The 21,188-nt window shown below is 43.2% G+C and overlaps 1 protein-coding gene and 1 long non-coding RNA gene across 2 annotated transcripts in view; one reads left to right on the top strand and one right to left on the bottom strand.

The window, feature by feature from the left end:
- Positions 1-21,188, bottom strand: part of LOC127380607 (uncharacterized) — a 462,715-nt gene that overhangs the window by 331,829 nt on the left and 109,698 nt on the right. The window lies entirely within an intron of this gene.
- NME7 (NME/NM23 family member 7) overlaps positions 1-21,188 on the top strand; it is a 92,088-nt gene that overhangs the window by 69,013 nt on the left and 1,887 nt on the right. Inside the window, exon 11 of the mRNA XM_051609720.1 lies at positions 5,660-5,767. Coding sequence (XP_051465680.1) covers positions 5,660-5,767 — 108 coding nt within the window. The remainder of the gene's footprint in view (positions 1-5,659; positions 5,768-21,188) is intronic.

Raw genomic sequence — 21,188 nt, 5'->3', positions numbered from 1 at the left:
GAACATGTGTATCAATTTGTTTTGTGATAAAGATTAGAAGATGAGGGGTGTTTAGTGTGTATGTTTGGAGGGGATTGTTTTGATTTGATTATTTTTTGTGATACGTGGGAAGTACAAAAGACTTCCTGATAACACTGACTCCCTTGGAAGTGTGCATAGGGCTGTTGATACTCACCCTGTATTTGTACATGACGTTGCTGCAGCTCATGTGGAACACAAAGAAAGAGAAAATGTGTCACTCTGTCAACAAGAGACTTCTGTTCTGAACTGATCAGTGCAATGTAAGCTGAAGGAAACTTACTGCATACTCTTTAACATTGACCTGGTTTTGTATTTAGAAACTTGCTGAAGTACCTTTCAACAAGCGGGCCTCAGGTTGCAGGGCAAAATGGGCTCTTCCCCAGTTAGAGACGCTGCAGTGGCAACAACACCATTTATGTAGATTTTTTTCTCTGTAATGTAGACAGAAGGCTTAGCACTGCATTTAGGGATTATTAAATCGACCTCAGATTGATGCAGGAGTAGAAAACTATTGTGTTCTTCAGCAACTGATATTAAGTCTATGGGGGCTCGTTGCATTAAAATAAGGGGCGTAAGCCATGTCAGAGCTGAGGTCATGAGAGGGGAAGCACACATATCAGAATTGGTTTGTTAGAGTGTGGAAGGAGTATGGGCTGCAAAAAAAACATATGAAGCAAGATGAGGCAAGCTAACCCTTGTGGTATCATGTACAAAATAATCTGTGAACACTGATTTCATTTTATCATTTAAGCTTTGTCTTTGGATGGGAGCTTCTGTGAAGGATTTATCAAACTGTCCCATTGAGGTTGTTCCCACAGTAACAAAAATGCTAAGGTGTTTCTTAACTTGAATAAGCATTACAGGACATGCTTGTGTTGTATTCTGCATGGAATACATTCTGTGCTGCTTCTATCATTTTACCTCTCCCTGATGGCTTGTGTAGAAATGAGCATTTTGTGCAGCTCCCTGCTGCAACCAGCAGTGTGTGATATGGCTAGTGCTAGAATCCTGTGAAAATAAAAAGCCAACTGAAGAGCTGTGATGATGGGAAGAGAGACACTTATCCTAACTGCCTTACACAGCCGTTGAACTGCAAACGGGTCTTTTTTTCATGAAGGGTTGATCACCCTCAGCTCACTTCAGAGGAAGCTCAGATGCTTTCCAATGGCAAAAGTTCAGCCAGTCAAATTCCATGGTGAGTGGTGGAATTTACATGATTTTGTTTGTTCACAGTTAATGTGTGTTCTCTTCTCTTGAGGAGGGTGTAGCTGGTCCTTAAAAGGAGAAAGGCACTTACTTGTTTGCCTGAGGCTGGTTGCTGCCTTCTGAATCAGTTGGCACCCTGAAGAGCAAAGAGTGACCATGTCTTTTGTGACAGCAATGGGGTATGGAGACCTGCAGAAGGAAAAAGCTTTTCATGAGTGCAGGGTGGGGAAGGCAGAGGTGGGGAGATCAAGTCAACATAAAGCCTTCACAAAGGGTGATGAGTGAGGAATGCTGAGAAGAGCAAGGCGCAGGCCTGGAGTCACAGCTTGGATAGAAAAGGAAAACAAACTTGTGTTTGTTTGTTTGTTTGGTTTTTACTGGAGGCTTAGAGGGGACTGTGCAGAGTTCATTGCAGCCCAAGAAGTCCTCTAAATGCTGCTGGCCTGAAGGCAAACCTGAAGGAGTGAACTGGTGCGGGGAGTGCACTGTGAGTAGGAGAGGATTTGAACTCTCTTATTTTTGTTCTGTTTCACTCAAGGGGACCAGTAACAAAATTTCAAGGTTCCCTTGTTCTAGTTCATGTTCAACTAGAGAAAGTTTTAGGCTGTAAAAGTTCCTTTGTGTGTTTTTTGTCCATTCAGAGTTTGTGCTGTTTCCCACTGAGAAGGGAGGGAATAGTTGCTGCTTGGAGTCAGCGTCGCCCCTTTGGCTTTTCTGTGGATGCCATTTAAACAACAAAACACACATAAATGTTTAAGAACAGTGGCCTTTCAGCCTTTCTAGATACCCAGTTAAGTATTCAGGGCACATACATTAAAAAACCTCATGACATTTTCTTTAAATCTGCAGTTTTAGCTGAAGTAATGGTTCTATGATTCTATGAAAACTTCTCATCCAGCCCATGAAAAAACAGCCATTTAAAAGAAGAGCACTTACAAGCTTTGCTCATGAGAGTATTTATGATTTTTCAGTCTGATTTTGACCTTATTGGCATTTGTGATGTTTTTGTTTCCCTTCACTTGTATAGAGATAGAAAAGATGTTAGAATGTGCTAAGTACTTTGTATGGGCAGTGTTGTACTGACCACTGTTATATGACAGAGAGAAACACGAGATATATGCACCTGTACCTTTTGCAGGAGAAGGATGTTCAAAGGGCTTGCTGTAGATCAAAGCCCAGCCTGTGAGGTGTGATCAAATAGGCTGGTGAGTAAGACCAAAGAGGGTGAAACCTTTGGTGCAGCAACCCCAGTTTGTTTTGTTGCAGACAATGTATTCTTCATGTGCACATGGAGTTCCTGTGCCCACATGTTATTCTCCTCTCATGCATATGGTAGAGTTGTAGCTGCTCTTAACTCCTCTGTCATCACACTCTTAACTCCCTTCGAAACTTTTTTGAGAATCCGTACACACTCCAGAAACAAGACTCAACAGAAAGCTTAGGGAAAAGTGGTTTAAAGGAGATGGAGAAGTGTGGGGTAACCAGACTAAACTCCACTATTATGTTTGTGTTTCCATGCTGTTGCAGATGAGGGCCTATAATAAAATGTTTGGCAAGCTTCCTGTCATGGAGCAGAAGAGTGTGTATTAAGATGTGCCATGAGGAGTAAGTTCTATAGGGAACTCTCTTCCTCCTTCCCTGAAACATCCCAAAATTTCCAGCCATACAGACGCAAGGACACCTATATATGATCCATACAGCTCTTTGCATCTCCATTATTTACAGAGGCCTTCTTCCCTGAGGGTTCCTCTGTGGTGTAGGGGAAATGGAATAGTAGAACTTTGGAATTAACAATTTTTGACACTTTTTTGCTACGTAAATATAAGCAGAGACTACTTTAGCTCTCATGCGGTTTCTTAACTGACAGCAAGAAAGCATTATTTACATTCTTATTGATCAGATTTAGATTGCTGGGGGACCTACCTTTGTGTATGTCTGATCTAATGCAATCCCAGCCAGACAGAATGAGTCAATTTTTGTGCAAGATGGCTGATGAGTTTCAGGAGGGCAGGAGAATGCATAGCAACCTGCATTAAAAAATTGAAGGGAGAGCAGGAGATCACATACTGCAACAATAGGAACTTTTGCTAATGTTAGCAAGAGGGAGTGAGTCTGAGAGAAGAAGAAACATGGGGTCTTCTGTTGTGAAGCTGTGAAGTAGAAACAAGGGCTTAGACAAATGCTAAGTCAGGAGGTCATAGCTGTTTTTAAAGGGGAGGAGGGAGGCAGGAAGTGGGTTTGGTGGGAGAGATGGATCAAGAAAAAACTTGGGAAAGTTTCATAAGAAGCAGCATTTTTGGACCTGTCAAATGATGGAGCAAAAGAGTTTGATGGATAGGAAGTAAACAGAATGTGAAAAAACAAGGTTTAGTTTTTTAGATCTGAGTTGTTTCTTGCTATAGTTTTTCTGGAGTTTTTATAGCCCTATTACTTTTTTCCTAATATGCTTAAACATTCCTTAAAATAATTAAAAACCTAGAGCTGTTGCTGGCTTCCTGACAGCTAGTTGTTACTGGAATCAACAGTTGTTTCAAGGAAGGCTTGATTAAAGTGTCACATAGCTATAGTTAACTGGCACGTGACTTCTGTTTCTCCAGCAGACTTTCTTATCACAAGCTGCTAATGAGGACTGTGTACAGGAGGAGTTGTTTCTTTTGTGTTGTTTTTTTTTTCCCCTTTTTATTTTTTTAAGTGAAACTCGTGAACTTTCCTCTGAAGCAAAATCTGTTTGATGTTGAGTGTATCTTATTCAAATATCCTTGACATCCGTATCCAAAGATCCTGTATAACCTGTGACGTACACACAGTAACAATGGGGAACGGAAACTTCTCCTTGTACATTGTTTTGGGTTAGACACACTCCAAGCATTAAAGCAGTTTGATTGTCTTCCAGGTGGGTGACAGATCACCGTAAAAGACGTAGGTTACTAGGTAACAGGTCACCATGATTGTTAATTGTTGTTAAAGGAAAATACTTAGGACTTGATGGGCTAAGAGAAGATTTTGCCCTTAAAGTCCAATTGTCTTAGTTTAGTTATGGGATGTGACAAGTGGGTGAAGCTGGAAAGTGGCTAAAGGCTGTTGTTCGATAATGCTCTTGTGAGGTCTTTTGGGACTAGCTTAAAACATTCACTGCCATCCCAGAAGGGAGTGTGCAGCATGTGAGTAGTTCCCTTCTGTACTTGTGCAGTCTTCCAGCTCAGCCAAGAGCCCTTACTGAAGTCACTTTGAACCCGTTTGACACTGAAAGTTAAGAAATGCTTGGACGATCCAGTCTGGTGACTAAGCTATGGGGGCAGTAACCTCCACCTGTGACAGTGGAACAAACACCTGGGAGTGGCACAATGAAACCGTGCTGGCCACTTCCGAAGTGATTACACCCTCATGTACCCAGTGTCTTTCCAGACAGGGGCCAGTGTAGGCTCTGTTGACAAGGATGAATCCTTTTTTTGGTCAGTAGCTGTAGCACGAGCTTGTCACTGGTCTGTCCTCTCACAGGCAGCAGTGGTCAGGAGGCACTCATGGAATAATGTCCAAAAGAGTTTAAGGAGAGAAAATGGGGTTAATACCATCACCACTGAATTTTGAAAGGAGACATATTGTGCATGAAGTAGGCTTGGAGAAGAACTCCGGGTTATTGGGAAGAGAGGCCAACAATGTGTAGCACCATTGGCATAGGGAAGAGGTTAAAAGACAACACTGCAAAGTGATAGTGCAGAGAAGTAGAGAAGACTTCATTATACCTCAAAAGAAAGAGCATGATGGAGGAGAGGGCCAGTGAAGGCAGTCGTCTGTGGTATGAGATGGGAGATACACCATAATAAAGAGTGGTGTCTGCTGTAGTAAGAGAAACACTCTGAGAGGCCATGAAGTTGTTTTGCATTGTAGATGAATAAGAGTATTGAAATGTCAACTTCAAAGAACAGAGGAAGATGTAGATAGAGTCTGGGCTGATCCTCAGAGGGGATCAGATGTTGGCAGTAGTCAAACTGTCAGAGAAACACTGTGGAGGAGAAGACTCAGATGCTCTTCAATAGTTGGGCTTCACAAATGTCAGGCTCTGAGACAAATAGTTCAGTGTTAGGTGAGGCAGTCTGCAAGGTAGTGTGCTTGTGTCAACTCACTGAGGGCAGCACATTCTGTGCTTGAGAGCTGCAAAGGTGTTAACATGAGTTAATTGTATTAATTCAAGTCCCAGGAAGGTGTATCTGTAACATGAAAGGTCCTGCATTTCACCCAAAGTGGCTTGATTGGCCCGATTTCAAGCAGTTAGTCTTCACAGTCTTGGTCATGGTTTTTCAGCAGTTGTGTATGTGTGTAGTGCAACTATATTAATAGCAAATAATGTTTTACTTTATAAGATTCTGCTGTGTCCATGATATAAAGGAACAGTGCTGTTCACAAAGGTCTTTGGTTTTCTTGTGTTCAATAGGAAATAGCCCGACATCTCCGACCTGGAACTTTGCGTGCTGTCTTTGGGAAGAACAAGGCTCAGAATGCTGTCCACTGCACAGACCTACCTGAAGATGGACTTCTGGAGGTAAGCACAAGAGGCTAGACAAACATGTGCTTTTATATCATAGGAATTTTCAAATTGAAAAGCTATACTTTACACTGGTTTGAGCTGTTGAAGTGTCTTATATGTGAAGTAACTGTGTTAGAGACCAGTGATCAAGTAGAAACAAAAGCAAAGAGTTTATTAAGGGCATTTAACTTGGTTAATTCTGACACTATAAAAAATTAATTCATGTGGTTTTCTTCAGTGAATATAGTACAATGTAGTATTTAATGAAATAAAAATCAAGAGTTTTCTCTTTGGATGAATGTGTCCTTGGGACTGGATTTCAGCATCTAACATTGCTTCTGTGGGGACACCTTTCTAGCCCTTTTTTGGATAACCACCCTGACTCCTGATCTAGATTATCTTCACAGTGAGCTTGTGGAGGTCTTGGAATATTACAGGCACTAGGGTTTCAAATCCTCCAGATGAGGTCCAGGTTTATTTGTAGACAGTTGTGATTGTGCACATCAGTTGATATTCCCTGTGTTTTATATTACCTTACTAATTATTATCTGATTTTGGCTTCGTATGCTTTCATTCAAGTCCACTAAAATGGGAGAATGTTGAATTAAGGGAGCTTATAAAGACAGAAGAACAAGCTCACACACTCAGTTCCATGCCTCAAAACTAAGGTCTGTACAAGGGGGTTGAAAAAGTGCATGAGCATATCTTGGATGCATCTCTTCATCAGTGCAGATGTTAATCCAGCAAATGCATAGCTTCTGAGTTACTGTCACATGTGTTCATGACTGTTTTGCTGTCAGACCATAGCAAAATTATGGAGTAGCAAGAGTTTTACTAGCTTGGATAATCCTACACTGCCAAAAAAGGTGTTTTCATTGAGGAGAGGAAGCGCTGACTGCGTCACCATCTCCCTTCGTGAAATAAAATCAGATCTGAGGGTTAAAGTGCTGTTTGCCTTAAACTGAGTTTAACAAAGCAACTGTTCTCAGTTTCAGAGGAGGTCAATTCAGAAGTAGGTAAGGCACTTAGCTAAGGTCATCCTCCTCAGTGACATGTTGGCCCAGTGGACTTGCTTCCTTCAACATGGAGTTTGCGTGTGTTTGTCATGTCTGTGTCCTGCTAGGAGGTGTTGCTGTTGCTGAGATGTTTAATGCTGTTGTTGCTACAAAAGCTTTACAGTGTCACTGTAGGACAAGTGATTGTTAAAGGAGGAGTCTGGAGTAAATTTCAGAGAGAAATCTAACCTACTAGATTTACACTAGAAAGAAGAAGGATCCTTTTTTGAAACCCCAGAGAGAATTAGTTAATCCCTAGCAGTCTGTTTCCTTTCTTCAAGTGGCATTGGTTTTTATACAGTGTTAGTACTCTGTTGCAGCTACTAGCTGGTACAGCTCCAAAAACTAACCTATATGCAAATTTTTGCACTCCTGTTTTGCTGATGAAAGGTACGTTTGGCAATCTGAGTTCAGGCCCAAGAGCTAGGAACTGGCGAGTTTTGATTTCTAGCTCTGGTGCTATTTTTGTCTCAGCTTGGCTAAAGCCACTTTTCAAATTTCGGCATGAAAGTGTTTGGCTTTGAAATTCTGCATGAAGATGTTCTGATTTATATTTCTCCTCTCCAAAATAAAATAATGCACAAATTTTAGAAACCAAACTTCAGAATCGTTATTACAAGTATTTGCAAAATTACAACATTTCTTTTGGAGGAGTTTTGGGGGGTTGGTTTTTTTGTTTGTTTGGTTTTGGGTTTTTTGTTTGTTTGTTTGTTTTTTGTTTTTGTTTTGTTTTTTGGCTTGGCTTTTGTTTGGTTTGTTGGTTTTGGCTTGGTTCTTTGGTGGTGGTGGTGGTTTGATGTTGTTTTGAGTGGTTTTTTTTCAGAATAGGAAATAACTTAATTACTCTTCTGAAATTCAGTAAGCTTTCTTGGAGAGAGGATGCTGTCATGTAAGCTTTCTGAAACTCTTGCTGAACCAGAGATGTGGGGCTCGGGGAACTGTTGCAGCCCAAATGCAGACAGAGCCAGTCTGATACACCTTGAATGAAGGTACTTACTGCTTTTGATTTAGAGCTTCAGCAAAAGCTTGACCATGTTCCATGGCTGAATCATCCCCTTTCCAGTGCAACCTCTCCTTACAGGTATAAAGGCTGCCAAATGGAAGTCGCACTATCTCTGAGCTTGAATTGAGCCTAGCAGGTTTGTACAAAGAAAGCCTTAGATGCGTCTGTTGTCTGGCATGTGGAGCACCTATGCTGGTTAACTCTAAAGCAGCTTACTAGAGGTCCCTGCCACAGTCCTGACTCAGTTGTGGCTGCATGTTCAGTGTGCTCATCTGCAGGGTCATCAGTCCTCAAAGGACCTGGGAGGCAAGATGGTCAAAGGGGCTGCTGCTATTGCCACTTTGTGTATAGGAAGTTAAATAGGTTACTCTGCATGTTAATTAGTTTTGTGACTTTAGAACTTCCAGAACCTTACAGAAGTGGAAAGGGAAGATATCTAGTTGACCTACTATGCTATCATGGGCTTTAGATTCACCATATTTATGGAAGCACAATAAAAGCATGTTCCAGTGCAGAAGGGAACACACTGGTGTTTTCCTGAGGTCTCATTTATGTATCTTTTAGATATTTTTAGATTCCTTCACCCTTCTCTGCAGTTTTGATTACCCACAGTTTAAAATCTAACTGAAATTTGAAAATTGTCTGCAGTGGCAGCTGCTGTTCACAAATGAAGATTCCTTGGTGGAGGTGAGATAGGTATTTGAGGACTAGATCACAGAATCACAGGATGTTGGGGGTTGGAAGGGACCTCTGGAGGTCATCAAGTCCAACTCCCCTGCCAGAACAGGATCACCACAGAATCTAGGGCAGGTCACACAGAAACATATCTAGATGGGTTTTGAATGTCTCCAGAGGAGGGGAGACTCTACAGCCTCTCTAGGCAGCCTGTTCCAGTGCTCCATCACCCTCACAGTAAAGAAGTTTTTCCTCATCTGAGGTGGAACTTCTTGTGCCCATTGCCCCTTGTCCTATCACAGAGCATGACTGAAAAGAGATTGGCCCCTCCTCTTGACACCCACCCTTCAGATATTTATAGACAATAATAAGGTCCCCTCTCAGTTTTCTCTTCTCCAGACTAAACAGCCCCAGGCCTCTCAGCCTTTCCTCCTAAGACAGGTGTTCCAGTCCCGTAGTCATCCTTGAAGCCTCTGTTGGACTCTCTCAAGTAGATCCCAGTCCCTCTTGAACTGGGGAGCCCAGAACTGGACACAATACTGCAGATGTGGTCTCACTAGGGCAGAGTAGAGGGGGAGGAGAACCTGCCTCGACCTGCTGGACACACTCTTCTAAGTGCACCCCAGGATACCATTGGCCTTCTTGGCCACAAGGGCACATTGCTGCCCCATGGATAACTTGTTGTCTACCAGGACTCCAAGGTCCTTCTCCACAGAGCTGCTTTCTAGCAGGTCAGCTCCTAACCTGTACTGGTGCATGTTGTTATTGCTCCCCAGGTCCAGGACTCTACACTTACTCTTGTTGAACCTCATGAGGTTCCTTTTTGCCCAGCTCTCCAGCCTGTCCAAATCTTGCTAAATGGTCACACAGCCTCCCAGTGAATCAGCCAATCCTCCCAGCTTCGTGTCATCAGCAAACTCTCATCTTTTGCACCTAGTTTTAGAACACCATATTTAATTAATGTAGTACAGAAGATTTAATTTTTTTTTTGTTAGGCCTCTTTTCTAGGGACCTGTAAGAAGGAAAGTTCATTTTTAATCCTAAAAAAAACACAAACAAGCAAACTCCAAAGCAAATAGGAGCACTTGGTCCCATGAGTTTGACCTGTTTAACTCCTGTCTTTGTTCTATAAACTACAACACATTTTAGGCAGTGACTAAAGCATATCAGAATTGATTAATACCTCACTTTGGCTCAAGAGAGGAGGAGAGAGGCAACTAAGCCTAAAATGCAACTGGTTGCAGTGGAAAAATTAGTGTATTTTCAGTTGTAAAGCTGTAACTGCTTCTTTAATTCCTAGTTTGGTGATACAGGAGGAGGATGAATATTGCCCTGAAGCCTCATGGATGAACTCTTTGCCTTACTAGGTCAGGCACTTTTTTATTCACTTTACAAACTGTGTGTCCCTGTATCAGTACAAAATATCTTTTCACAAGTGACAGTGGATAGACACGTATAGATCAGAACAGTCTGTTTTCTCAGCCTTGTCATCAGTTTCCAAATCTAAAGGGAAGAGGAAAGAAAGGAGGAAGTACAGAAGGAAGTCTGATAGCAATGGAGTAATTATGAGATGATGGGGTTTCATGAGTGAAGGCTAAACCAGCAGTTTCTTAATTTTTCTGATCAGCTGACGTTATGTAGGACATTGATTCAGAGCAGGGGTTTGCATTTTTTTCCCATATCAAAAGCAGGTACTGCTCTACCTCTCATCAGTTTTGTTTCTATTTTATATAAAACAGGTGCTGTTTGGAGCAAGCTAACAATTGCAGTACTCACCTGCATTCATGTTCCTTCTGAGGAAGGCAGAGTAAGGAATGGAACATGCATGTTTCATGTCCCAAGTGTGTGCTCTATTTAACAGATGAGAGATGGTTTTGCATTTGTGTCTTTCATGTACATGTGGTGAAAGATGATTCTGTTTCTCAAGTCACCATCTTTGATCTGAGGAACATTTCCGGTAAATATCTAGTTGAAATAGAAGGTTGCAGACCATTAGATCTGATGAATCATCATTAACTAGACAAAAATAGTTTCCTTGAAGTTAGCCATTCATGGACTAGTTTTAATCAAAGTACTTGATACAAGGTGTTGTGGCTCCCAGACTTCACAGTTTATGTCCCTCCTTGAAGAACTGAAGGCAAATTAAAAATCAGTCAGTGAAGGCCTTATTCATATCACTGGAAGTACAGTGAGTAAAACTTTCCACAGGAGGTGGTGCTGTACACACACCTCAGTTCGTTGGGTCTCAAGCAGTTGAGTACCTTTCAGATTATCCAGGAATCCACATAATCTGCAACCATTAAAAAAACTTGTAGCCTAGACCTGCAGTTATAGCAAAACCAGTATTTCTGGGTTTGGCACGCTCTGCCTGTAAATTGTTCCTCATGCTGTGCAGTTTAAGATGTTGGGTTTTTGTTCTGCATTTGTACTGCAACACATCACTCTGGGGACGATGGAATGCACACATCTGGGGTAACCTGAAAGGTCTCCCCAGTGAGGTGCAGCCTGCTGGGTCTGAGCCACCCACACTAGCTTTATATTCCTCTGTCATGGTGTTTGGGCAGTCAGTCTCATAGGGTTTCTTTGCATAATTAAAAAAAGGCTTAATAGTCATACATGCATATGTGTGTGTGTACTTACACACAGAGGGAGAGGACGCTGCCCTCAGTAAGATACACCTGAAAAAGGATTTGCTGTGGGATGGATAAAATTTGAGTTGTGGGTGAAATAACCTTCTCCTTGTTGCGGAGGAAGATGCTATTATTAGGTGAGTAATTCTTTCAGTGGACAGTAATGTGGCAATTGCTGCAGGAGTGTGCCTACATGTGCTTCTGCATGTCTGGTAGGCTGTGGGTGAAACTGCGAGGGGGGATTGCCATTCAGCCAGTTTTCATGGGAGTGGAGGATGTGCCAACTTCCTTCTCAGTCTTGCGTCTCCATGGGTGCTCTTTCCACTGACTCCTTGGGGTGCTGCCTGCGTGCCTCTGCATGGCTGCTGGGTGCCGTCAGGTTCCACCTTGGGCTTTGGGACTGGAGGGAGATGTGTCAGTTTTCAGTGTCACAGGCAGCTTTCCAGCCAGGCAGTAGTGAGGACCTCCTCAAGTATCATTAGCTGGCCTTCTCCCTTGCCTCAGAGCTATTTGTGGCATTCACAGACATGAAAATAACCTACTGAAGGAGGATGATTTTGCTCTTATCAAAGAGGAGTGGGTTTTGTTTGTCTTCTGAGAGAGCTTGTCATGATGGTTGTTTTCTTTCCCTATTGCTTCTTTGAATTCCAGCTGTGCAGTGGTGTTCAAGAGTGAGGCTGGGGACTGGCAGGCAGCTGGCACAGCATGCTGCTGGAAGCTCTTCTTTCCCTTGCTCAGCCTTGCACCAGTGAGGCTGGCTCACTGCTTCTAAGACATTTAAGCAAACAAGTAGTAACAGCTAGCAGTATGGATCAGCTGTGTTGGTCTAATGGATGGAGACTGGCCCAAGTTCTGGCACTGGAAGTTCAGCTGGCTGGATTCAGCCTTGGGGAGATTGGAGGTGATGTCGTACAATAAGTGGTGATAGGATGGGCCAGTTCAGCAGATGTTTTTTGTCTGGACAAGTGCTGTGGGCAATGAAAACCAGCATCATTTTCCTCAGACTTGGTATTAACTAAGTGCTCTGATGAGTGTCAAGAGCTATGCTGCTCCTGGGCTCTTGGTGCAGCATGACTTCCACCTGCTAGAAACCAGCTGTCCTTGGTCTGGCATTCCAAATAGGGCCAGGAGAAGCACGCCTCATGCCTCCTTTCCCTTTGCCTTTTTTCAGGGAGGCTAGGGGGGAGTGGTGTTTTAGCAGTCTGTTCAGAGTGGACAGGAAAGCACTTGCCTTGCAGCGGAGGGACACAACAAATGCTTCCCACAACCATTTCCCTAAGAACAGACTCCTGTTACAGAAGCACTCTTCTGGCTGCCAACTTGTGTTTTTCTGTTTGCTGCCTCCTGGCCTGCCCACTGCCTTTGTCTCAACATGTGGGTGTGCTGCAAGGTGCTCACTGCCATCCACCCTGGAAATGCCTTCTTACCAGCAGCTCGCTGATCCGTGGGTTGAGCTTATAGTGCAACAGTGCAACAATTGAGGGTGGAAGGCATCAGAAGGATGCAGCTCTGTTAAACTAATCTTTTTGGTGCACCAAGGTATAGGCCAAGCAATTTAATAAAGCATGTCAATGAGTAACTCTCAGAAGCGTCAGTCTGCTTAGTGTGGAATTTGTGTATGTCACACTCGGAACAAAGGTCTCCTGCATTGCTTGTTACCGATTAACTTGTCTGGTATTATGCAAGCTGCCTCTACCAGCTGAGAACTAACTCTCCCCATTCACAGGGCAGTACAGCTTGTAAAACATTACACAGCAGAAGTGCATAGCATGGCAATGAACCTTTCACTGAGGGCATTTCAGCTGTACAACATTTCCCTCAGGAGTCTTTAAAATATTAATAAAGAAGCTATTGTTTCACTCAGTCATATGGCAATTTAGCAATGAAGTCTTTTATTAGGGGCCCATACTGAGCTGCATAATCCAGGGTAAGATGCTTTTAATCATCTCCAGTGAAAAGAAATAAAGCTTGGAGGGTTTGGGTGAGGTTGATTTTTGGCAGGTTTTTTTTTTTTGCAAATTTTCATCAAAGCAGTAGCTATTTTTCTCTGTCAGTTGGAAATTTCAGTTTCTCCTGGTACAAAACAATTGATAGGGAGATTTGTTAGATAATGGTTATTATGATTCAAGTGCTTCTCCGTTTTAACTCTCTTATACTTTTTTATCCAACAGCTGTGGGAACAGGTTGGAAAGAATCTGGAGTGTAGGAAAACTTCATCTTATTTGGTGATGTTTTTGCATATCAGAGGATGTTAGCCAGCACTGGAATTCTGTCTCATGTTTTGTGTATTGTACAGAGAATACTTGTACAGAGAATTAAGTAATCTTTTTGCCTAAGCCTATCTGAAGAGAAAATTAAAAATAGTTACAAAGGAGGGGTAGATCTTGAATGCATGTTGGCGATTTCTCTTTTTTAAAAAGGTAAATTACAGTATTCATAGATCACTTGCAGCCTAATTTTGAACATGGGTTGTATAATTATTTTACTTGTGGGCCAGAGAGGTAAACTTAACCAGAAATTTGTTTAAACAGAGTTATGAAATAGTTCAGGTCTTGTGCTTCCACTTCTGGGTAAGAGCTGATGTCCAATTGCTCTGTGTTCTGCCAAGTCTGAGGTTTATAAGTGCCAGAGAGAAGTTAACAAGTGTGAACCAAGGAGCTCCCAAGCTCTTTAAATTTCACCTGATCCTGAAGGTAACCTGCTTGATAAATAGGGCTTGGCTTTTGGCACATGTTTGTGTTGCGCTGAGCAAGGTAATTTTGTGGAGGGGAGGTCAAGGCAGAGGGAAGGCGTGACACTTCTTGATAACTTGTATGAGGCCCAGTTTGTGTCTTTGAGGCTGCTGGCTTCTTTCTTTCCCTCAGCATGTTCTCATTTTGCAGCAAAAAGCCTGGGGCCTCTTTCCATTACCCTTCTTCTTCCAGCTGAAGCATAGCAACAATTTAGCTGCGACTCAGCTGCACCAGGGGCAGGCTAGAGCAAAGAGAAGAAAGCCCAGGGGGAATAGCTTGTACAGGAAAAGCAATAAGCTACACAGTTATGTAGAAGCTCAGAATCTCCTTTCATTCCTTGAGCAAGGGGTCCTGCACCTCTTTTGGAAGGGTAAGAGAAGCACTATCCTATAGCACACACTGCTGTGATGCAAATGTATTTTGACGTGAATTCCTATTGTTGACCTCAGCCAGTTGCACCTCCCACCTCTCTCTCAGAGGTCAAATAGGCAAATGATTAGCTATATAGTTTACCCCTTCTCTTATCAGTGCAACCTCCTTGATTGACTACTGTAAACTGGCATTAACTAAGACTACAATTTAAGTCAGGTATCTGCATACATATGTTGAAATGTACGTGGAGCGTGGGAGGAAAAAAACAAAGGCAAACATATTAATTTGGATAGAAGACTGTGAACAAGATTTCCTGTCTTGCATAGATGCTAGCACTGTGGGATATCTTTAGATACGAGTTTATCAAGCTCTAGAAACCACTTCTTCTTTCATAAGTAATAATAACAACTAATTTTTCAAAGTGTAATGTCATACCAGTTCTGGTGCTGTGTTGTGTTGTGTTGTTATACAACTGAGGCTCAGGCACTGGGCACCATACCTTGTGCTGGCAGCTGTGCAAACAGAACAAGATGGCAGTGATCAGTTGAAAGGGTGCTGGGTGTAGTAGGAGCCAGATTCTTCCTCTTTAACCCTAAGTGCATTAGCATGTAGGCAGGGAACAACAGATGTACAGTGTGTCTATCTGCAAGTAGGCAGAGTCTTTGAGCAAGAGGCAGTTTTCTTAAGTAGCCAAAGTTGCTACATGGGCAAGTCTCCTTCCGCCTTGGTTTCAGGCTTAGTTACTGCTGTTCTGTTGGGGAGAGACAGTGTGGTGAGACTATCCAGCCACAAACCAGGAACTGTGGCTGTCTCTGGTAGCTGCCTTAGTTCAGCTCTTGAAGAGGAACTTGGTCACTCAGGTATCACTCAGTCTAGTCCTGTCATGACAGTGCATGTTTCATCACTCAGTGGAAGTGTTGAAGTCACAGAGAGCTGCTGAGACTTGAAACGAGCTCTTGGCCTCTTGATACTGACCCATCCCACAGGGGAATGGAGCTTTCAAGGTTCAGTGCTGTTGTTCAGAAGGTACTTTGAGCACTACACTGGGGCAATTTATGCTGTTAGTTGGTAGGACATTTCCTGTCACTGCAAAAAGCCACAGTCTACACAGGGACTTGTGGTGGTGCATGCAAGGCCACTAGTGGACTGGGTGGGGCTTTGGTTTGCTTGGTTTTTTTTCAGGATTGTTTTTATTGTCTTACCTGTCATAACTTTTACCCTGCTGCCAGGTGTAGCTTGTTGGGTCCCTTGGCCAAACGCTGCCCTGCAGAACATCTTGCTTGTTTATGAAGAGCTTTAAATGCTGGCTGCCTTCTACTTCATCTGTTTGCCTATTGCTTCCATCCTTGCTTGAATACAAGTTCTTGTTTGCTCTCTGCGACCACTTCCTCCTCTGCTGGCCGCAATCTGATAGCTTGTGAGGACCATGACTTTCAGTGCTGTCTGAGCAGGCTGGAAAGCCTTATCTCAGCATTGGCAAGGAGCCCCCTCACAATGCCTGTGGCTTGTATGAACGCATCCAAACCAGGCTTTACCTAGATATGTCTGGTGCTAGCAGCAGGGGCCCTTCTCAGTGTTTTTATCCAGTGTTCAGGTGTGTTTGCAGTTTGCATCAACATCTGTGGTGGTGTGCATAGCGTCTTGTCTGCAGCTAAGCTGACTGGTTCAAGGGCTTCACAAGAGCTCCTGGCTTTGAGGCAGGCAAGTGTCCCTCAAGATAACCATGAAGTGCAGAGGCAGTGATCCAGGGGACTCAGTGAGCTGCTTGGGATCCTCTGGGAAGCAGTACTCACTGTTGTGTTGTAATTCTTCATGTGAGATGGGAGCCAGGACCCTGCACGTTTATTTCATATTAGTGACTGTACCAGGCCAGTGATTTCTTCTGATGGCTACCAAAGAAGTTGCTAAAGGAGGAACAGAGCTCCTGGTGGGAGAATCTTGGATTTATATGTTCAACCCCAACTACTGAGCAGTTGGCATATGCTGTGGGATGGGGAGATTTAATGAACCTGTACCTTTTTATTAAATCTACAAGTATCTATACTTAAAAAATTCCTGGTCTGATTCAGCACAGTAGTTATGTATGATGTAAAAACAACACTTTGTTATTTTAAGTAAGTTTTTTTGTTTCACTCATTTTTTCTTGTCATGTTACAGAGTAAATAGCATAAAATTCATGTTCTTGGTGTTTTGTTTGTGATGTAACAAATTATTTGGAATTCAGATCTCTCTAGTTTTTATTTTATGGTACAGTTTCTAAATAGCTTCCATTGCCCTTCCCTTTCACTGTATTTTCAGAGTTGTTCATAACAATACACAGTGTGTGGGGTAACTTTGTTAGCAGCACATAGCATAAAAGCAGGATGTGCTCCATGGTAACATCTAGTGTTTCTTTACTAAAACATACATGGACAAATTTTATTTTTTGGTACACAGGGGTTTTTGTCCCAGCTGTACTTCAGAAATTAACTTGTACAGTTGAAGTGCATGTGTACAAATTGTTCTGTCTTTGGCAGCCTGACCAACTTTATTTCTTACAGTGTGTGATGCTTGAGAGGGAGGCAGGAGTGACTAACTTAGCCCTCCCACCTCCCCTTTTTTTTTAACAAACTTTCTGGGAGCAAACCCTGTTCGGGTTCATGTGGGAGAATAATTCTTTATTTTCAGAACAAATAATACAGCAAGTAAGCAGACCCTCTTATTTGGCAAATTTGGGTTTTGCTTTTTTTTATTTCTGGATTATTTGTGACTGGAAGGATGTATGAATCCATGGGGGTTTGGTGTGTTAATTTAATTATTTAGTTGTGTGAGTCAGTTGAGTGAACTGTAGCTGAAATGCTTTTTACGTGTTAGCAAGTGCACTTGGTAAGAGAGTTGGCAGGTTCATGCTGATGTACGAACCAACATGAATGGGCAAAGAGAGATTTTTGGTTTCTAATACTGACCTCAAACTGAGACAACCTGTAATGGTAAGACCTAAGTGTTTAGGGAGAGTGTACTGATACTGAAATTTTAGGTCAGCAAAGACTCTCTGGATGATGTGGCTGAATGCATACACTGAACCAAGGAAACACAATTTTGGGGAGAGGGTACAGGTGCTTGTCTGTCCAGCTGTGTGAAAGGCACTGGAATGACTGGCTCTAAATGAATACAGGGATGAAAAAAGCATTTAATCTCCCGGCTGGCAATTTTGGTTCATCAGAGGTGAGGAAGGACTGAAGTTGGTGTCAATTTTCTGGTGTCGGATGAGAAGTGAATCTGTGATCTCAGTGTATTTCCTACTAGTATGTCTCCCTCTGCCATGAATGTTACTAACAGGATCTCTTACCACATATTGCCAGCCCAAGGGAACAGGGGGGAATAGACCCTGAACATTGGGGTATCCTTTCAGTACTGGGGTTTCCTCTGAAGTGAGATGTAAAGGAATGCTGCCTGTATGAAATGCTGGTATCATTCAAGGTGTACCTAGCTCTGTCCTTACATAGACAAAAGCTCTGGCTCCAGAGCTGCTCAGTCATCGCCTCTCACCAGCATGATATTGTACATTACATTGTAGCTGTCTGTAATTCTTACACTTGAAGTCTTCAGGACACTTTGTGCCTGTGCTGGGTCTATTACCAAGATCTTTTGCTCTCCTTCGGAATCCTGGCTTCCTCACTCTAGTGGCTTCCCTTTTTTTTTTTTTTTTTTCCTTTCTTTCTTTTTTTTTTTCTTTTTTATTTCTTTTTTATTTCTTTTTTTTTTTTTTTTTTTAATTTTGCCTGGCCTCTCCATGCTCTTAGGGCACACATTGTTCAAATGGTAATAGCTTGCTCTGAGACAGGGTATTAGGCTGGATTTTGTTACTGCCTGCTGAATTAACTCCTGAAACTTTGTGGCAATGCATGGAAGCGCCCAGAGGGAGCAGCCAACTTAATTAATGTGAGTTTTGCAGCGAGTGTGAGTGACTGAAGCAAAACTTCATGGAACTGAAGCAGCTCTCAGCTCCTCCTCAGCGAAGCAGGTCATAGGTTCAGATCCAGAAGGTCACAGTTACTCACGCTTTACTGCTTCCTGAGCATTTTTGTTATTTGTCCCTGAACAGGAGCTACAGGAGGTATAGCTGCATACTTTAAAGCAGGTAGATGGTTCCTGGGATCTGTGAGGAGAGCACTGATGTTAAATTTAATCCTGTTTCATCCCTGGGAAGGAGTGAGCACACCTGAACATGTTAGCATAATTTGAAGGGCATTTTGGGTGGCACCTGTGAAATATGATTGGTTGGTTTCAGGTCAGTTTCTGGTGTAGGTTTGTCCTCTGCCACCTTTGGATCCTGTAAAGAGACCAGAGGTGTGCTTGGCTCAGAGAAGCTGACTTTTCCCTAGGTCAAATGTGAGACTTGCTGAGATGTTTGTACAGGCATGGCTCCCCTTTTCTGTAGTTTATACTAAGGCCCTTGGAAGAGAGTAACTATATTTCCTAAAACACAGTGCTTTGGAATACTTGACACCATCGGGATGCTTGGTGCGAGTACCTCCAAGTCTTGGTTCCCCTTGAAAAAGACTTGGTGCTTTTAGCATTGCGTTCTTCAAGCTGTCTACAGCTAGGACCTTATAAGATGGGAGCACCTCAGATCTTTTGGTAGTGCTGAATTGGTCTTGGTTCTTCTGCAAAACAGTGTGTTACTGTGTGAGGGGGGTAGCGGATGATCCTTATTTCCTGCTTGCTGGTGTTACTTGTCCAGCACTGCCATGCTCCTGAGGGTGAGCTTCTTGGAGAGAAGGATCCTTTCTGTGTACCATGGGCATGCCAGCTCTTAACTGGTTTTACTGGGAGCTGGGTGGCAGCTGACCCACATAACGATAATTACATATGAAGAGAACATACTGGCATCTAGTTTTGCATGTTATACAATATGCAGTGTCCTTGTTCTGATGTCTGAGCCTTGCCAGTACAGTCTGTGTGGATATTCAACAATCCAAAATAAGTTAATTGAGGGGAAAGATGTTTTCTGTAGGTTGTAAGGAAGCTGAGATTGTTCAGCCTGGCCTGGGGAAATCGGTTGCACAAAATCGGGGGCTTCTAAAGATTAGAATAGCACAGTGTTTTCTGTTGCTAATAGCAAGTGAGCAGGAGTTGGGTGAGGACCGTGTTCACCCGCATCAGCATGTGCTGCAGGGGTGGGTCATTCCCAAACCCTGGGGAGGCCATGTAGCTCTGGCTGAGGTAGCACCAGAGGAGGTGGGAGTTGACATGGCTCTATTAAACCTGCCCCATCTCAGGGACATGGGGCCTGTGGTGGCAGCAGATGTGTCAGTGCCCCAGGCTGGGGCTGGACCCAGAGGTCATACCTGCAAAGGAGCAGACTCCATGGCACTGGGCCTTGCTCTTGGCTCTTGCACAGCTCCCTGTGCGTGCCAAGGGTCATGCCTGGCCAGTGCTGGCCAGCCACCCTCAGCCAAACTGGGAAGAGAAGTCCACAAGTGCCAACATGCAGAGCTGTAAAACTGGTAGCTGGTGTGTGTTAGTGCAAATGCTCATGCAGACATAGCCTTAAAGGGTGTTGGCCTTAAGTGTGTGTGTGTGTGTCCATCTGTCTGTCTCCCTGCTTTTTTATTTTATTATTATTTTTGTGTCTCTCTAACCCTGACATGCAGGTGTCCTGTATCAGCAAGAAGAGAGATAAAGTTCCCTGTAATGGCTACAGTTATACTTAATGGTGTTGAGCCCATCTGCTAGAAAGAACAACATGTTCAAACTGGCAGTTTATAATGTGATGTCCGATTAGGCAGTAAGGAAAGCAATTCCTTCCTGAGGAGAATAGCTTTTGCATAGGCAATACAGCACAGACTAAAAAAACCACATCCTGAAAGCAATGCTAATTTTAAATTGGGTTGATGAAATGTCACATACTGCCCCCCCTCCCCGCCCCAGCTTTTGACCAGCCACTTACGACAGCAAGTTGTGAAAGGTCATTTTAACATCAGTGCTGTTGTGTACCAAAAGTACTGATGCCACTGGGTGAGCAGGCTGGCCTGAAAGCTGCACCAGCTTGTCTTGGGTGGGGGGCTTGGGGTTTGTTGGGTTGGTTTTTAACAGCCTGTAGCTGTTCAGTGCTGTATCTCCACTAGGTCTGACAAATTACAGGAGCATTTCTAATGGGGATGGCGGCATGTCTGGCCACATGTTGTGGGCAGTTAGTTTTTGGGTTGTGGTGGTGAGGTGCAGCTCTTTGGTAGAAGGGTTGTCATGAGGCCTGTGGCTAGTTGGGTCTTTTCGGTGGGTGGTTGCAGGGTGTGCAAGCTGCAGTACCTACTGTGTTACTGCCTAGTTAATTAGTGATCAGAGCAGGCCACCCTGCTTTCACCGATTAAGTACTAGAAAGTGATTGGGGGCAGGGAAAGGGTTGGTTTTTTTTGCTTTATTTCATAATGCTATTTCTAAGAGTACATTATATGGACCCCTTTGCCACCTGCTCACTGAAGCCAATGCAGGCACCATAAACTTTCTACAATGTTTGTTCCAACCCCTGGAGTAAGCCTGTATCTTTATTACTAATTCATGTTTGGACTTTGTGCTCATATAGTAAATTAAAAGGAGATAGATTATCTAAGCATGAGTTGAGATTTTTTTTATAAATCATAGCATCATTTAGGTTAAGCCAGCACTACCAAGTCCACCACTAAGCCATGTCACCCAGTACCACAGCTACACGTTTTAAATACCTCCAGGGATGGTGACTCCACCACTTACCTGGGCAGCCTCTTCCAGTGCCCTGACAACTCTTTAATATTTCTTAATATTCAAACTTCCTCTGGCACAACCTGCGGTCATTTCCTCTTGTCCTATCACTTGTTACTTGGGAGAAGAGACCAACACCACCCCTACCTCACTACAATCCCCTTTCAGGTAGTTGTAGAGTGATGAGGTCTCCCTTCAGCCTCCTTTTCTCCAGGCTAAACAACCCCACTTCTCCTGATATGCCTTGTA

Source organism: Apus apus, chromosome 1 (assembly GCF_020740795.1).
Source record: "Apus apus isolate bApuApu2 chromosome 1, bApuApu2.pri.cur, whole genome shotgun sequence".
Lineage (NCBI taxonomy): Eukaryota > Metazoa > Chordata > Aves > Apodiformes > Apodidae > Apus > Apus apus.
This window is presented reverse-complemented; position numbering and strand designations above follow the sequence as displayed.